This window comes from Beta vulgaris, chromosome 1 (genome assembly GCF_026745355.1).
Source record: "Beta vulgaris subsp. vulgaris cultivar EL10 chromosome 1, EL10.2, whole genome shotgun sequence".
Classification (NCBI taxonomy): Eukaryota; Viridiplantae; Streptophyta; class Magnoliopsida; order Caryophyllales; family Amaranthaceae; genus Beta; species Beta vulgaris.
In genome coordinates, this window is record NC_079202.1 from 37,158,602 (window position 1) to 37,177,944 (window position 19,343).

General features: G+C 35.7%; 1 protein-coding gene across 3 annotated transcripts; it reads left to right on the forward strand.

The window, feature by feature from the left end:
* Positions 1-3,478: 3,478 nt before the first annotated feature.
* LOC125497371 (uncharacterized) lies at positions 3,479-10,133 on the forward strand. 3 transcript variants are annotated; one of them, XM_048643949.2, is made up of 5 exons: positions 3,479-3,678; positions 3,763-3,961; positions 5,267-5,723; positions 5,818-5,934; positions 9,400-10,133. In XM_048643949.2, the coding sequence occupies exons 3-5, from the start codon at positions 5,547-5,549 to the stop codon at positions 9,862-9,864; spliced, it is 759 nt and encodes a 252-aa protein (XP_048499906.2). In that variant the 5' UTR covers positions 3,479-3,678; positions 3,763-3,961; positions 5,267-5,546; the 3' UTR covers positions 9,865-10,133. The 3 variants fall into 3 exon arrangements, with proteins under 3 accessions (XP_048499906.2, XP_048499911.2, XP_057249283.1); XM_048643954.2 differs by having other exon boundaries at positions 3,763-3,920; XM_057393300.1 differs by having other exon boundaries at positions 3,767-3,961.
* Positions 10,134-19,343: the final 9,210 nt, after the last annotated feature.

The following is a 19,343-nucleotide window of genomic DNA, read 5'->3' on the forward strand; positions in this document are numbered from 1 at the left end:
TACAGCACAGGTTGCACCGGCACTTAGTCAGGCTTGACTTGGAGTGAAGTTTGAGAGGAACAACAATTAGTGGGAACTGTGGTTGGGAACATGAGTTTAGGAACTTAGGTTGTGGCTCGAGAGAATTAATAAGTTTGTAAAATAGTTGTTGGCCTATTATAGTGGAAGTTTGAGTTAAAATCCCTTGTGGTTGACGTTTTTTCTTCCTATTGGGCCTCAGAAGTTTTTCCTCACTAAAATCTCTTGTGTTCCCCTTGTGCGTTCCCTAGCTAGCTTTTAATTCCGCAAAAAGTTACGCTTATTCTCTCACTATAATTCACTTTCCCTCTTATAGTGCTTAATCATATTATACAACAATAGTGTCTTTTATATGATATAGTGTATTTTGTATGTGGTATAGTGTGTGCTTTATTGTTTCTTTTATACTGACATAGTTTGTTTTTGCTATGATATAGTTGGTGTTATTTTCATATAGTTGGTCTTGTTTTGGTATAGTGTATTTTTACATGTTTACATATAGAGGAACAAATTAGTGTTTGGTTTGATTTTTTTAGAATCTTCATGCTTTGTTGTTAATTTGGAAGTTGTGTCCCTTTGCCACATTGATGCGTTTAAGAGTTTGAAGGACTCTTTTGTGGCAGGTATTCCCCCTCCTTTTAATAATCCTTCCCAAGATGATCTTGATTTTTTTTTGTCAAGTTCAGTTTATAAGAAGTACTTTGATGAAATGGTATCAATTGCATATGTTGTGAAGGATTTGCCAACTGGTTGGGATGAGGTTTCGAATCCTTCAACTACTACGTTCCCAAGCTTTATAGTGTCTCAAATGAGTCAGAAGACCAATGATATCATCAACAATGTTGTCAATAGTGTTTTTTATGATGTAAGTGATGACATGTTTGTGGAGGAGAATACATGGACTGGATTTCAAAATGCTTTGTCTAGGGGTCCAACCAAGTCAACTCTAAGGCTAGATGATTATACAGTTGAGGGTGATTTCAATCATCTTTTAAAGATGATGAAACATTTTGAAAATATGATGGAAGATCTACCTGTATTTTTGAGGGAGGCTATTGATTATTATTCTGCAAATCAACATCCTTTAGATGGCACGTAAATTTTTGACTGAAATTTGTTTAATGTATTATTTTTATTGAAAATATTCTTAAAATTTGTGTAGTTTGTTGCAGTGAAGAGCTCTTTAAGCTATATGAAGTGTTCTTCTCTATTCCTCTGAGTGAGATTTGGATGGTTGCTAGTGAGATTGAAACGTTTGAATTAGTTTTAGATAATTAGGCAAGAATGATGAATATCAATGAACTCAGTTTCTCTTCTCCTCCAAAAAAGTTTTACTTTACTTCTTCTTAGAGTGTAAGAACTTTTTGTTATATATCTTTATGTTGTTAAATTCTTTATCTTTGCACGCATTATTTATTTTATGATAACATGAGTTCTTATGTTATAGGTTGCATTATTTAATGTGTTGGAATATGGAATTGATGCTAAACGCATCGATGATTTGATCACATGTTGGAAGTTTCAAATTGAAGAGTTGAATAGTATTCCAACACTGGATTCTGGTGTTGAATTTGTGAGACAAGTTCTGTTTTTGAAATTCGATGAAAGTATCTTAGTATAAATTGACAAAAATATAGTGAATTTGTATATGATATAGTGTGTTTGTATATCATATAGTGGCTTTGTTTATGATATAGTGTCTTCTATGCTACAGATAGTATAGACAAATATATAGTGGATTTGTATATGATATAGTGTGTTTAGATATCATATAGTTGGCTTTATTTATGATAGTGTTCTGTGCTACAGAGTATAGACAAATATATAGTGTATTTGTATATAATATAGTGTGTTTAGATATCATATAGTTGCTTTGTTTATGATATAATGTGTTCTGTGCTCTACTGTACATATTATTAAATATAATTATTTTTATCCTCATTTGGTGAGTTTATACTTCTATTCATTTTGTAGGTTTTTCCCCAACTTTGCTATAAGGAGCTAATCATTTTGTTCTGTTTGTGCTGGACATAAAGAAAAAGACTTTTTTTTATATATTGATAACAAGATTTGGGATGGTGATGAGGAATATAAGAAAATGATAGAGACTCTCAGTTCAATCATTATTGATGGAGTTTCAAGTCTTTTCCAATATTATAAAATCCCACAATCTGAAGGTAATGATATGGGTTTATGGCCAATGACATAAGTGAAAGGAAGCTGGAAAAAAGGTGCATATGATTTGGACTGTGGTGTGTATATACTTGTCCATATGCTACCTTTAACAGCTCAGAAGATTTTAAATGCCCATATCTGAATGATATAAGTTTAATATAATTATTTCTAACTTAGTTACGTATTTTTTTTTATAGTTTCTTACTGATTTATTTTATTTTCAGGACAAGATTAGGAAAGCAACAAGAGTCTCCTTGTGTGGTTGCAAGATTTTATCTGATCTGAATAACGATAGAAGTGTGCTTGTGGATAATGTGATAAAATTCAGATCAAAGAGATCAGATATTGTTGCTTTTATTGAAGAAAATGAAAGGAAAAATGCCGAAGAGCAGTAAGAGGATTGAAGAGGAGTTGAGAAAGAAAATGGAGCAAGAAAAACAACACAAAGAATACCGGCCAGGATGAAGAATAACACTTGTAAATATAGTTGTTAGTTAGTTTTACTGTAGTAATAATAACTAACTCAGTTAGTTACTGTAACAAACTTTCCTTTCTGTTATTGCTGTTGTCTATAGTTGTTGCTGTAGTCTGTAAGCTACTATAAGTAGCATTTTTCTCCCTCTATTCTAGTCAAGTCAATACAAACTAAATAGAGACTTTCTCTCTCTACATTGCTTCTCTTCCATTAATTCATCTCTGTAATAATTCTCATGGTATCAGAGCAGGATACTTAATCCTTGCTGAAAATCTTTTGATTTCATTTTATGATCTTTGTTTCTTGAATCAGTATTATTGAGATATACTGGTAATCTGTAAAATGGTGGAAATCAGTACAAATGGAGGAGATAAAGACGATCAGAATGCAGAAAACTCGAATTCATATTCTGGAAGCATCTTCAATGTAAGTGCATCCTATAATGATCCTTTCTTCATCTCAAATTCTGATCAAACTATGAGCAAATTAGTTGTTGTTAATCTGAATGGCAACAATCACTACAAGAAAAGGCCCAGTCACCGACGGCTACCCCGCGACGGCTCAAAAAACCGTCGTTATTTTCAAAATTAGCGTCCGTTTCAAACCGTCGTCCTCACCGACGGCTTGTAACGCTTACAGCGACGGCTTTAACGGACGCTATATGCCAACGACCGTTTCAGACCGTCGTTGATGTTGTGAGCTTATATTTTAGAATTTGTTGTATTAGGCGTCGGCTTCAAGCGGTCGGTATTAATAAAAAGCCGTCGGTGATATTTGCAGTTTATAATTCAGAATTTTAATATGTTGCGTCGGCTTTAAGCCGTCGGTGATAATACCAAGGCCGTCGTTGAATATAACGACTTAATACCCACTACTCCCACTCAAACTCTATTCTCAAGTATCAACACAAAACAAAACACAACAGTGCCGTCGCCCTCGTCTTCTTCACAGCGAATTCATTTTCACCTGCGACCGGCGACCGGCGACACGCGAAACGCTTCTCCTTGCCGGTAATTTCTGAAAATCTGTGTTTATTTTTTATTTTTTAATTTTTGTTACAAATCAAACCCTATTCTCAAGTTTTGGGAATGTAGGTAGCCATTCAATCAACTGCCGGCGCCGCGAACTCACTACTTCCGCCGCCGCTGTCACCGCGCAACCCATTCATTCCGCCGCCGCCTCTGTTGTTGCGCAATTCGCTCCTTCCGCCGCCGCCTCTGTTGTTGCGCAATTCTGTCTGTTTCTCCAGTCTGTAAGTTAGCAACCTGTTGTTGTGCTCAAAATACTTGTGAGGTACCTAAACTGTTTTCTTTTCTTTTTCTTCCAAAATTAGGGTTTTGTTCTGTAATAATATGAATTTTGTTGCGAATTTTTTGTTTTATTTAGCCTGTTGCTTCATTTTGGGTTTTCTTTTTTGGACTTTTGTTGATTAATTTTATTTCATTTTACAATTAAAAGGTAGTAGATTACTAATGCTTCCTTGTGATTGGTGAGAGCTGCACGAAATTAGATGATTTTAGAGGCTAAGAAATTATGTAGTGGAATCTCTACATTAGGAAGACTCTAAAACATTAGAAACAACAATGCTGTTTATCTTGAAGTTTACTTTAGATGATTCATTTTTTTAAAAGTAGTTGCTCTCCTTTATCTAATGACTTACTAGCTGATAGATTCTGTCATAAGTGCCTTAGTTCGAGCAGCTTCTCGTACAAGTCGAATGGGTGTTCATTATTTGTTATCTATGTATAAATTCTGTCTGTTATTTGACTTGAAAATATATTGCTATTAATTCTTGTGAGGGAAAGTGTGGACCTCAAGAAATTAATAAAGTTGGAAAATCAATACACTATAACCAGATTCACAAAAAAACATAGAGTTCAATATCAATTATTTCACAAAACCCGAACCTAGCTGCGTCATGGTATGACCACTACCTTAGAAGCGATTTAGCAACGACCGGTACAATTTCAAACTCCGGCGTCGCCCCCAAGGTTACCCCAAGTTTGATCCCTTTGTGCTATCATACCAGGTTAGCCAAGTATACTTCGCACCGTACCCAAGCTTGAAAAGAGATCGTGCTCAATGGTGGGCTGTGTTTAGGACAAAGGCAAGGTCTGTGATTGATGCTCCTGTTGACTTCGACTTCCTTCAGGAAACAAGTGTTGGGACTCCAACTCTTTCTGATCCAAGTGATATTCCCGATTATGAAGAGGGTAATGATGTCGAGTGTGTTCAAGCAGATGATGAAGATATTTTATTTGAAGTCCCCTCAGGTGATGATGAAGAAGAGTCTAGTTTCGATTCTGGAGATAGCGAGGATGATGACGATGAAGATGATGGTTTTTGGGATGACGATAGTGATGATGAATTAAGCGAGGATGGGAATTCACTTTGATTTGTTTTAGTATATCATAACTTGTATTAAGAACACCATTTATATTATAATTCGTGACTTTTGTAATGATTTGTTGAAGATTACTTGTTATTTTGTAATGATGCTAGATTTTTTTTCACTTTGATGGTAGACGATATTTTGTTATGATGGTAGACTGACGATTAATTATCCACCATGATTTATAAATTTGTTGTTTTGTATAGGTAATCATGTCTAATCCTAAGGGGCGCGGAGGTCGAGATGGCTTAGGTGGAAGCCAAGGTCGTGGGCAATTGATTCGCAGGGAGCTTTTTGAGTCACCAGGAGCTCCAGAAAGCCCGAACCTTGGCTCTGAGACGCAACGAGATGATTCAGAGGCACGTGACATTGGTGACCGCGTACCTGAGACGCCGAGCAGCCAGAGGGAGGAAGCTGAAGGGTCACACCGTGCATCAAAAAGGGTTTTGAGCCCTACTGGATTGTGGTAAATTTCTAAATTAATATATGATTCAGTTGGGGAAAACCATTTATGAAACAATGAAAAAGAAAAGCCAGGAGCCCGCATTCCTCGAGAAATCTGAGAAGGCAAAGAAGAACCGAAGAGGTGGTTCCCTCTCTAATCCAGTTGAGCCGTCGCACTTTCAGGGTTCCATCTCGGCGGCACAACATGCTAAAAAGATGGTAAGAATGTTTCATATGTATTACTTAGTTTGAATTTCATGATTTTTTCTCTATATGTGTGAAAAATAAAGTCTATGTTCAACAATGTGTACAGGCAAAGAGTAGAGGAGGAGTACTCCCTACCGCCCCCGAGTTGTTCCTGAAGACTCATTTCAAAACTGTTGCTGGAAAAGGAGAGATTGCAGCAAACAAGAGAGCAAAACAAATTTCGGTACATACCCTTAAACATATATTTAAGTCATTATAGGCTATTTTATTTGCAAAATGAATGAACTTGAGTAGTTTTAAGTTAGTTTGAATCATAAACACCTCAAATATCCTATATATACTTAGTTAAATGTGTTAGATTGTAGTTTTGATTGAAATTACAAAATATAGGCAAGTTAGAACCAAATATAGGCCATTTAGCTCATTTTATGCCCTATTGCTTGAAAATGAATGAACTTGAGTAGTTTTAAGTTAGTTTGAATCATAAATACCTCAAACATCCTATATATACTTAGTTAAATGTGTTAGATTGTAGTTTTGATTGAAATAACAAAATATAGGCAAGTTAGAACCAAATATAGGCCATTTAGCTCATTTTAGGCCCTATTGCTTGAAAATGAATGAACTTGAGTAGTTTTAAGATAGTTTGAATCATAAACACCTCAAACATCCTATATATACTTAGTTAAATGTGTTAGATTGTAGTTTTGATTGAAATTACAAAATATAGGCAAGTTAGAACCAAATATAGGCCATTTAGCTCATTTTAGGCCCTATTGCTTGAAATGAATGAACTTGAGTAGTTTTAAGTTAGTTTGAATCATAAACACCTCAAACATCCTATATATACTTAGTTAAATGTGTTAGATTGTATTTTTGATTGAAATTACAAAATATAGGCAAGTTAGAACCAAATATAGGTCATCTAGCTCATTTTAGGCCCTATTGCTTGAAAATGAATGAACTTGAGTAGTTTTAATAGTTTGAATCATAAACACCTCAAACATCCTATATATACTTAGTTAAATGTGTTAGATTGTAGTTTTTATTGAAATACAAAATATAGGCAAGTTAGAACCAAATATAGGCCATTTAGCTCATTTTAGGCCCTATTGCTTGAAAATGAATGAACTTGAGTAGTTTTAACTTAGTTTGAATCATAAACACCTCAAACATTATATATATATATACTTAGTTAAATGTGTTAGGTTGTAGTTTTTATTGAAATAACAAAATATAGGCAAGTTAGAACCAAATATAGGCCATTTAGCTCATTTTAGGCCCTATTGCTTGAAAATGAATGAACTTGAGTAGTTTTAATTAGTTTGAATCATAAACACCTCAAACATCCTATATATACTTATTTTAAAGTGTTAGATTGTAGTTTTTAATTAAAATTACAAAATATAGGCAAGTTAGAACCAAATATAGGTCATTGAGTTTATTTTGAGCCCTATTGCTTGAAAATGAATGAACTTGAGTAGTTTTAATTAGTTTGAATCATAAACACCTCAAACATCCTATATATACTTAGTTAAATGTGTTAGATTGTAGTTTTATTGAAATACAAAATATAGGCAAGTTAGAACCAAATATAGGCCATTTAGCTCATTTTAGGCCCTATTGCTTGAAAGTAGTTTTAACTTAGTTTGAATCATAAACACCTCAAACATCCTATATATACTTAGTTAAATGTGTTAGTTGTAGTTTTATTGAAATAACAAAATATAGGCAAGTTAGAACCAAATATAGGCCATTTAGCTCATTTTAGGCCCTATTGCTTGAAAATGAATGAACTTGAGTAGTTTTAACTTAGTTTGAATCATAAACACCTCAAACATCCTATATATACTTATTTAATGTGTTAGATTGTAGTTTTTATTGAAATACAAAATATAGGCAAGTTAGAACCAAATATAGGCCATTTAGCTCATTTTAGGCCCTATTGCTTGAAAATGAATGAACTTGAGTAGTTTTAATTAGTTTGAATCATAAACACCTCAAACATCCTATATATACTTAGTTAAATGTGTTAGATTGTAGTTTTTATTGAAATACAAAATATAGGCAAGTTAGAACCAAATATAGGCCATTTAGCTCATTTTAGGCCCTATTGCTTGAAAATGAATGAACTTGAGTAGTTTTAACTTAGTTTGAATCATAAACACCTCAAACATCCTATATATACTTAGTTAAATGTGTTAGATTGTAATTTTTATTGAAATAACAAAATATAGGCAAGTTAGAACCAAATATAGGCCATTTAGCTCATTTTAGGCCCTATTGCTTGAAAATGAATGAACTTGAGTAGTTTTAACTTAGTTTGAATCATAAACACCTCAAACATCCTATATATACTTAGTTAAATGTGTTAGATTGTAGTTTTATTGAAATAACAAAATATAGGCAAGTTAGAACCAAATATAGGCCATTTAGCTCATTTTAGGCCCTATTGCTTGAAAATGAATGAACTTGAGTAGTTTTAACTTAGTTTGAATCATAAACACCTCAAACATCATATATATACTTAGTTAAATGTGTTAGGTTGTAGTTTTTATTGAAATAACAAAATATAGGCAAGTTAGAACCAAATATAGGCCATTTAGCTCATTTTAGGCCCTATTGCTTGAAAATGAATGAACTTGAGTAGTTTTAATTAGTTTGAATCATAAACACCTCAAAATCCTATATATACTTAGTTAAATGTGTTAGATTGTAGTTTTTATTGAAAGAACAAAATATAGGCAGGTTAGAACCAAATATTGGCCATTTAGCTCATTTTAGGCCCTATTGCTTGAAAATGAACGAACTTGAGTAGTTTTAATTAGTTTGAATCATAAACACCTCAAACATCCTATATATACTTAGTTAAATGTGTTAGTTGTAGTTTTTATTGAAATACAAAATATAGGCAAGTTAGAACCAAATATAGGCCATTTAGCTCATTTTAGGCCCTATTGCTTGAAAATGAATGAACTTGAGTAGTTTTAACTTAGTTTGAATCATAAACACCTCAAACATCCTATATATACTTAGTTAAATGTGTTAGATTGTAGTTTTGATTGAAATTACAAAATATAGGCAAGTTAGAACCAAATATAGGCCATTTAGCTCATTTTAGGCCCTATTGCTTGAAAATGAATGAACTTGAGTAGTTTTAACTTAGTTTGAATCATAAACACCTCAAACATCCTATATATACTTAGTTAAATGTGTTATTGTAGTTTTTGATTGAAATACAAAATATAGGCAAGTTAGAACCAAATATAGGCCATTTAGCTCATTTTAGGCCCTATTGCTTGAAAATGAATGAACTTGAGTAGTTTTAATTAGTTTGAATCATAAACACCTCAAACATCCTATATATACTTAGTTAAATGTGTTAGATTGTATTTTTATTGAAATACAAAATATAGGCAAGTTAGAACCAAATATAGGCCATTTAGCTCATTTTAGGCCCTATTGCTTGAAAATGAATGAACTTGAGTAGTTTTAACTTAGTTTGAATCATAAACACCTCAAACATCTATATATACTTGATTAAATGTGTTAGGTTGTAGTTTTTATGAAATAAAAATATAGGCAAGTTAGAACCAAATATAGGCTATATATACTTAGGTTTTTGCTCATTTTAGACCATATTGTTTGAATATGCGTGCATAAGAGTATATTATTTAACCAAATGCAGGAAACGTACAACAAGAAGCTGGATGATTGTAGCACTCAAGGGTCACAACCAAACCCTGATTTGTTGTATTGGGAGACAGTTGGTGGGAGGAACAGAGGAAAAGTGCAGGGGTTAGGTCAGGGAGATCATTTGTATTACAACTCTTCATCTGGGCGAGGAGGAGTTGGCTCTTCACAACCATATGAGCCATCGATTTTTTCTCAGCTAGAGGCGCAGGTGGAGGCCAAGGTCGCTGCACGGATGGTAGAAGTGGAGGCAAAGGTTGCAGCACGTCTGGAAGAGTCAAACCGGGCCCTCGTGCAGGAAATGATGCGGAACATGACTAATTTTGGTCACTTGTTCTCAGGTTGCAACAGAGGACCCTCTCCACAACGCAGACCAGAGGATGACCCGGGTTTGGTGGTGGCGGCACTAATGCTACACAGACACCAGCTACAGTGTAGTTTGTTTGGTTTTGACAACTAGCTAGATTACTAACTTAGAGTTTGTTCATAATTAGTCTAATTTTATATATGCACTTAGTGTCTATATTTATCGGCATAGGTCTAGTTTTGTTTTTAGGTGTCTCGGTATATTTTTTTGGAACTCCACTTTTACTCGATTTCCTGACACCGGGATTTATTTTGCGTATTAAGGTAGTTTGTTGAATTATAGACATTTAGTGTCTAATTTTCCCGATATTGGGATGTATTTTCTGTACATAAATCTAATCTATTTCATTTTTAATTTGCATATTTCTTTAGTTTAAAATATATAATGCGATGGAGGTGACGCAGAGAACATGTTTAATGTAGTATATGCCGATGTTGGCGTGCAGTACAGGTTTGAGTATAATTTTGGAAAACATTATTAAATTATTTAATATAATTAATAAAATTACGACGGCTAAACTTGAACCAACGACGGCTTAGCAGTCGTTGAACAAGATAGCAATGACTGCCAAGGAAGTATAAGCAACGACGGCTTGAGGACGTTAGCGACGGTTCAGAGCCGTCGGTGAAATAACGACAGCTTCAAAACGTCGTCTACTCACCGACGGTCCAAAACCGTCGTTGAAACACCGACGGCTCCAAACCGTAGTTGCCAAATTCTTACCGACGGCTAACCAATCAGTCGTAGAACACCGTCGCTGAACCATCAACGACGGCCAAACGGTCGCTATTTGCTAATTCAACGACCAAAACTGCAACGTCAGTTGGTCAGCGACCGTTGGCCGTCGGTATTTATTTTAGCGACGACTTTTGGAGAAATAGCGACGGCTTTAAGCGGTCGTTGACTGGGCCTTTTCTTGTAGTGAATTACATTAGTTGGAAGCGAAACATTCGTAGAGCTTTAATAGCTAAGAATAAAATAGGTTTTGTTGAAGGAAGTATTGCAAAACCTGAGGAAAATGACAAGAACTATAATCAATGGATGCGTTGTGATTACTTGATAATATGCTGGTTGATGAATTCTTTGAATGAAGATATAGGAGAGAATTTTACTTTTGTGGAAAGTTCTGCACAATTATGGAATGAAATTGCAGAATGTTATGGTCAGTCTAATGGTCCGCAAATTTATCAATTAAAACGTGAATTGGATAATTTGCGTCAGGAAAATCAGTCTATCATGGCTTATTATGGCAAATTGAAGAAATGTTGGGATGAATTACAAAATTTGAGAAGTATGCCATCATGTACATGTGGAATATTGTCTAGATGCAGTTGCAATTTCTTGAAAAGACTTTCTGAATTTGAATTTGAAGAAAAACTGATGTAGTTTTTATTAGGCCTTAATAGTGGGTTTGATAATGCTATTAGTAACATCTTAGCTATGGATCCATTACCACCTATTAGCAGAGCTTACTACTTAGCTCAGCAAGTTGAGAAGCAAAAAGATGTTAGTGGTCTAAACCATAGAAATGAAGCTAGTGCTCTTCTTGCACATAAACAACCCTTTCATGCTAAAACTTCTTACAAGAAAGACTAGAGGAAAGAAAAGAATGATAGAGTGTGTGAATATTGCAAGAAACAAGGACATACCAAAGATACTTGTTTCAAACTCCATGGTTTTCCTGATTGGTTCAATAAAAAGTATGGAAACAATAGTTCATCTGGAGGTATTTCTTATGGAAGTTCATCAAAGCTTGCTGCAAATGTTGCTGTTGAAGATTATGGTCTGGAAAATGACCCTCTGGAGTTTAATATGGCTGGGCCAGCAAGTTACACCAATGATAATGGTGTTGGTGATAAAAGTGGAAGCTTAGATCCTGTAATGTTTCAGAACATTATGCAAGAAGTCATGAGAGTCATGAAGGGGAAACAAGGTTCTGATGAATCTTCTCAAACTTCATTTGTCAACTGTGCAGGTAAAACTTCTTCTGTTTTACATTGTAATACATGGATTATTGATTTTGGCGCTACAGATCACATGATTTTTGATGAACAAATGTTGATTAACAAGAGAAAATTGGCTAAACTGATTGAAGTTGGTTTGCCTGATGGAAGTAAAAATCATGTTTCTGTAATTGGAGATGTTATGATTACTGTTGATTTGATGCTTAGAGATGTATTATTTGTGCCTTGCTTTCAGCATAACTTGATTTCCATAGGTAAATTGGCTTTGGATTCTAGTATTGAAGTAGTATTCAAACACAATATTTGCACCATCTATTCTATGAATTAATCCAAAATCCTAGCTATATGCAAGTTATTCAAAGGCTTATATCTTCTTAATCATACAGATGTTTTCAATCCTGATTTGGCTACCATCTCCTCTTCTTCATCTCAAATTACCACTACAAATGTAGTTGTCAATCATTCAAGTTCTCATGAAGTTAAAAATTCTTCTGCTGAAATGTCCTTTCCTATCCTTCATGCCAGATTGGGACATCCATCTCTATCTACTATGAAACATATATCTGACTGCACTTGAAACCCTGATGCTGATTTTTTTTTGTGAAATTTGTGTTAGCTAAGCACCATAAATTACCATTTCCAAGAAGTGTTAGTAGAGCTGCACATTTCTTTGATCTCATACACACTGATCTTTGGGGACCATATAGAACCAAATCCCTCACAGGTGCATCATACTTTTTAACCATCCTAGATGATTACAGTAGATGCACATGGACCTTCATGTTACATAATAAAAATGCAAGTTTACAGAACCATTTCTTCTTTCCTTCTTCAAATTGAAACCCAATTTCACACAAAAGTTAAGGTTGTTAGGTCTGATAATGGAACAGAATTTAATCAAGAGCAATGTTTAGAGATGTTCATGAATAAAGGGATTATTCACCAAACTAGTGTTGTTGGTAGACCTCAACAAAATGGGCGTGTAGAGAGAAAACATAGACATCTCTTAGAAGTTGCTAGATCTCTCAAATTCCATGCTAATCTTCCTTCCAAATTCTGGGGTGAATGCCTCCTTACTGCTACTTTTCTTATTAACCTCATGCCTTCTTCTGTAATCAATTGTAAACACCTTATGAAGTTCTTCATAAAAAATCTCCTGATTATTCTTTCCTCAAAGTTTTTGGCTATCTTTGTTATGCCTACAACAATGATAGAACTAAAGACAAATTCAATGCAAGGGCTAAAAGATGTCTTTTCATAGGCTATCCTTTTGCTCAAAAAGGTTACAAGGTTTATGATTTGGAAACTCATAAAACTTTTGTATCCAGAGATGTTGTATTCAAAGAAAATATGTTTCCTTTTCAAGCATCTTCTGTATCACCATCTTCTCATACATCTCATGTTCCTATGGTTACATTTGACCATCCTTTACCTCATTATTTTAATCCTTGTTTACCTGACTCTCCTTTTTCCTCCCCTATTCCTAACAATCATGATAATCATTCTTCTCCTACTGCTTCTCATAATTCTCTTAATGATTCTATCTCTAGTACATCTCCACCATCTCATCATCCTAACTCTACTGATAATCCTGTTATACCTGTTATTCCTGTTCCTTTTACTTCTTCTTCATCTCAGTCCTCTTCTCTTTCCTCACTTGATAATGTTGTTATTAATAACTCGCATAATTCTTCTCCTAAACCTTCTAGACCTCCATCTACCAGATATACTAAGCCTCCTATTAAGTTCAAAGATTTTTTATGTCCTACTTTACCTCTCTCTTCTCATTCTCATTCCTTTATTGTACAATCTCACAATAGCAATGTTGTATTTGATCCTACATCATACAAAGAAGCTAGCCAATTTGCTGAATGGAGGTCTGCTATGCAGAAAGAGTTACAAGCTCTTGAAACAAATAATACTTGGGTTCTCACTCAGTTGCCTGCTGGAAAGAAGGCTATTGGGTCTAAGTGGGTTTTTAAGACTAAGTTTAATCCTGATGGCACAGTTGAAAGGTTTAAAGCAAGATTAGTTGCTACTGGGTATCAGCAGGTTGAAGGAGAAGATTTCACTCACACTTTTTCTCCAGATGCCAAGCTTGCAACTGTTAGAGTGATCATTTCTTTAGCTACTGCAAGACAGTGGCCTTTATGTCAACTAGACATAAATAATGCTTTTTTACATGGTTTTTTAGAAGAAGAAGTTTATATGCATCCACCTCTTGGCTATGATAAAGCTAAATCAGGTCAAGTTTGTCATCTCAAGAGGTCCTTGTATGGTTTGAAACAAGCCTCTAGGCAGTGGAATAAAGAGCTAAATAAGTTCCTTACCTCTCTTGGCTTTGTGCAATCTAAACAAGACTATTCCTTATTCACCAGAGATCTAGATGGGGAGCTCATTGTGATTCTTGTTTATGTGGATGATATGGTGCTCACTGGTACCTCTCAATCTCAGATTGATGCTATTAAGCAAGCCTTGGATGCAGCTTTTACAATCAAAGACTTGGGTGCTCTCAAGTATTTTCTGGGGATTGAAGTACTTAGAAACTCTTCAGGGACTTTCATGAATCAGAGAAAATATATTCTTGATATTATTCAAGACTTCAAGCTTGATAACACTAGACCTGTGTCTACTCCTCTTCCTAAAGGTTTGAGTTTATTTCCTGATGAAGGGGAAGTTTTGACTTCACCTGACCAATACAAAAAACTTATTGGAAGGTTGCTTTACCTCAACATCACTAGACCAGATTTGTCATATGCCCCTCAACATTTAAGTCAATTTGTCAGTTGTCCTAGAAAGCCTCATTTCCAAGCTGCCATTCACATTGTGAGATATTTAACAAACACTCTCAACTTGGGTTTATTTTATTCTGTTACTAGTGATATGAAGCTATGTGCCTACAGTGATGCTGACTGGAGTACTTGTGCTTTTACAAGTAGATCACTTAGTGCTTACTGTATATTTATGGGATCTCACCTGGTATCTTGGAAAACTAAAAAGCAAAAGACAGTCAGCAAGTCTTCTGCTGAGGCTGAATACCGTAGCATGTCTAGTACAGCTTCTGAAATTGTGTGGCTAGAAGGATTATTGCAAGACTTACATGTTTCTGTTTCATTGCCTATTACTTTGCTTTGTGATAACCAAGCTGCTGCTCACATTACTCAGAATCCAGTATTCCACGAGCGCACTAAACACTTGAAGAGGGACTATCATTATGTAAGGGAGCAGATTGAAGCAGGCTTCCTACAAACAGCTTATGTCTCTACTCATCATCAGTTAGCTGATTTGCTCACAAAGGCTCTATCTGGACCACAGCATCAGTATCTTGCTTCCAAGCTTGGACTTGTGGATTTGTCACATGTCCAGCTTGAAGGGGGGATATGAAGAATAACACTTGTAAATATAGTTGTTAGTTAGTTTTACTGTAGTAATAATAACTAACTCAGTTAGTTACTGTAACAAACTGTCCTTTCTATTATTGCTGTTGTCTGTAGTTGTTGCTGTAGTCTGTAAGCTACTATAAGTAGCATTCTTCTCCCTCTATTCTAGTCAAGTCAATACAAACTAAATAGAGACTTTCTCTCTCTACATTGCTTCTCTTCCATTAATTCATCTCTGTAATAATTCTCACTAGTTCATTTTCAAACCTTATACGAAGTTTTTTTTCCCCTTAAATAAATTTACTTGTTTAGACGTTGCCATTTTACATGTGATAATTCGTTTCTTGCGATTTTTAGTGGAGCTACTTCATGCAGTTTAGGTTTATCAATCATCAGTTAAAACTATCAGCAGCAACTGTAGCCGCGTAGGGCTTAATTTTAAGTCTGAAGACAATAGTATTATATTCAGTTCAACAACACAATTATTTGAAATTTCCAACCCTGGGAACACAAACATTTCTTTGAAAACAAAACCCACATAAAAGAAGCTTTTTTCATCATCATAAGTTTTCAACGAGACGGAATTGAAGAGTGTTATTGAGAAAAGGCGGGTTTTTTCGATGTTGAACAGTGGGAATGAGTCTGCTGGGGTTGATATAGATGCTGGTTCTGAGCTTGTTAAGAGAACTGCAAAAAAATGGCACCTGAGATTGGTGGCTTTGGAATTGGAGGACTATCTCCTCTAGGTAGTTATAAACTATTTCTTTCTTTTCGTTGATTTTTGTTGAACTTACTTGGTAATGGCTAGGATATAGTGCAATATTCTATTACTTGTGATGTTTTTCTATCTGTTAATTTCCCTTCATGTGCAACTAAATATACTTAAGTTAAAGCATTCATAGTTGTGCAGGGGATTCATATCTTGTTGCCGGTACAGATGGTTTTGGTACCAAATTGAAGCTTGCTTTTGAAACTGGAATTCATGAAACCATAGGAATTGATCTGGTAAGATCTAATTTTGATCTTTGGTCATGCATTTGGGTGTCTACATTTCGTTTCTAACTCATGCTTTCTTCAGCTTGTTTTTCCTAGATTATTTCGCTGCGAGCCACCTTGATGTTGACCTTGCTGAAAGCGTAAATTCTACAACACATTTATTTTTCTTACAATGGAATATACTTCTATTTTTTTTATCCGGAGTAAGAAATGGCACAAACATTAGGTTATATGAGAAATTCTTACTGCAACTTCAGGTTATCAGAGGATGTTGAGAATTAATTCAAATTCTTGGTCCATTAACTATGATGGTTGGTCTCTTGTCAGTTACAAAATTTAAGGTGTTTAATAAAGGGTCATTTAGTTGATGTTTATGAAGTCATTAGTGAGTGTCATTTTAAATTCCTAGCTAAGTTTTTCAAGTCCTATAAAATGTCATGTTTGTATTCAGATTTTTTGTGTGAGTGAATAAAATACAGCCTTCACATAAACTTGTTGTATATTGGGCTATTGGCCTTTTGTGTTTGACTCAACACATGGTATCAGTCGCCGGGTGGGTATCATTTTGCAACAACTCTTCACAGAGTACAATCCTGTGCCCCACTACCTTTCTTTAAGCAAAAAAATAATAATAATAAGGAAGTAAAGTTCCTTTTCTATCTGCATCTTCTCAGTAACTCATCCCAGACCTCAATTTTTTTTTTCTTTACTAGCGAATTATATTTGCCCTTCACCCACACAATTTGAGTGACGAAAATGGCTAATAATGGCGCCAATCCTTCATCTCAGCCCCTAATTCCCATTTTCAAGGGGGAAAAATATCATCTTTGGAGTCTTAAAATGAAGACTATGTTCAAGTCTCAAGAATTATGGGATTTGGTGGAGAACGGTTATACGGAACCGGACCCGGCACCGGCAGTGCCCGATCAGCAATTGAGGGAGAACCGCAAGAAAGATGCCAATGCGTTGTTCTTCATTCAATCAGCTTTGGATGATGATATTTTCCCTCGCATTTGTGCAGCCAACACCGCCCATGACGCATGGGGGATACTCAAGCAAGAGTATTTGGGCGACGATAGAGTGATTAAGGTACGTTTGCAAACTCTTCGTCGTGAATTCGCTGAATTGATGATGGGTGAGACAGAATCTGTGCAAAATTATTTGTCTAGGGTGACTGAAATTGTTAGCCAAATGAGGTCTTATGGTGAGGATATTAAAAATGAACTTGTTGTGGGTAAAATATTGAGAAGTTTAAATGAGAATTTTGATTATCTTGTCCCTGCAATTGAGGAGTCCAAAGATCTGTCAACTTATACCTCAGATGAGTTGATGAGTTCTCTGTTAGCTCATGAATCGAGGGTGAAAAAATCCACTATTAAGGGGGAAGAGAAGGCGTTCCAAGTAAAGGAGGAGTCTTCTTATAAGGAGAAGACCAAAAATTCTTGTGAGTCTTCGTATAAAGGGAAGACTGAAAATTTTGGCCGTGTGTATGGAAGAGGTGTTTTTCGTGGCGGTCGAGGTCGTAGGGGTGGCAGAGGCAGAGGGCGTTCAAATGAAGGGCGTCCAAACAAAAGTCAAATTCAGTGCCATTATTGCAAGAATTACGGGCACAAGGAGGCTAGTTGTTGGACAAAGCAACGAGAGGAGGGAAAAGCAAATTTTGCAGAGAAGGTGGAAGATGAGTCCAAGTTATTCATGGCTCACTCTCAGATCATTACTCCTACGGATGGTGTATGGTTTGTTGATAGTGGGTGCTCAAATCATATGTCTTGCTCAAAGTCCCTCTTCAAAGACCTTGATGAAACTCTGAAAAGTGAAGTGCGTCTAGGAAACGACAAGCCAGTACAAGTCGAAGGCAGAGGTACTGTCACCATTAAAACTGAGCAAGGTGACGCTAAACTCATTCATAATGTGCAATTTGTGCCTAGTTTAGCGTATAATTTATTAAGTGTTGGTCAATTGATGAGTAGTGGATATTCTGTTATATTTGAGAATGATTCATGTACTATCAATGATAAAAAATCTGGAAGCACAGTAGCTATCATTCCCATGACTCAAAACAGAATGTTCCCGTTTGATGTTTCCCATGATGTGTGTCATGCATTGGTTGTCAAAGGTGATATTGAAACTAATTTATGGCATTTGCGTTTTGGACATCTAAATGTGAAAAGTTTAAGAGTCTTGAGTCGAAATGAGATGGTCATTGGGCTGCCAAAAATTGGTGAACATGCTTTTTGTGAAGGCTGTGTATATGGCAAGCAAAGTAGGCAACCATTCCCTAGTGGGAAGTCCTGGAGGGCTTCAAATTTTCTTGACTTAGTGCATGCCGATTTATGTGGGCCGATGAAAACCGAGTCAATTGGAGGAAGTCGATATTTCTTGTTGTTAACAGACGATTACAGTAGGATGAGCTGGGTTTATTTCTTGAAGTTGAAATCCGAGGCATTTGATTATTTCAAGAAATTTAAGGTGTTGGTGGAGAAACAAAGTGACAGAAAAATTAAGGCATTCCGGACTGATCGTGGTGGTGAATTTCTGTCTAATGAGTTCAATGCATTTTGTGATGAGCATGGTATACGGAGGGAGCTTACAACACCATATACTCCCCAGCAAAATGGCGTGGCAGAGCGAAAAAATAGAACAGTGATGGAAATGGCCAGAAGCATGCTTAAAGCTAAGGGGTTGCCGAACAAGTTTTGGGGACAAGCTGTAGCTACTGCAGTGTACTTGCTGAATATATCACCAACAAGAGCAGTCTTGAACAGGACACCATTTGAAGCATGGAGAGTAAGAAGCCACGGGTAAGACACTTGAAAGTCTTTGGTTGTATAGCTTACGCTTTGGTGCCTTCAAATTTACGCCACAAACTTGATAGCAAATCTGAAAAGTACATCTTTGTTGGCTATAACACTGAGTCCAAAGCATATAAGCTATATAACCCGGTGAATGGCAAGGTCATTGTTAGCAGGGATGTGAAGTTCAATGAAGAAGATAGGTGGACATGGAGAAATGACGAAAGCCCACCTAAATTCCATCCTGACAATGTTGAACCAGAGGGAGAACCGGGCGCGAATACAGAGCAGAACAACACCAATCCATTATCCTCACCTGATTCAAGTGCACCAAACAGTCCAAGCCATACTCCAGTCAGTAGCAACACATCTTCTCCAGCCAGCTCGCCTTCTAGTTCATCTAGTACCGGTCACTTAGAAATATTTATCGCAATTGTTAT

What these genes read in the sequence shown, in the direction of transcription:
- LOC125497371 (XM_048643949.2), top strand. Translation starts at nt 5,547, where the DNA reads ATGATTCAGTTGGGGAAAACCATTTATGAAACAATGAAAAAGAAAAGC. An exon ending in CACAACATGCTAAAAAGATG is followed by an intron (nt 5,724 to 5,817) that starts GTAAGAATGTTT and finishes CAATGTGTACAG; the next exon opens with GCAAAGAGTAGAGGAGGAGT. An exon ending in AGAGAGCAAAACAAATTTCG is followed by an intron (nt 5,935 to 9,399) that starts GTACATACCCTT and finishes AACCAAATGCAG; the next exon opens with GAAACGTACAACAAGAAGCT.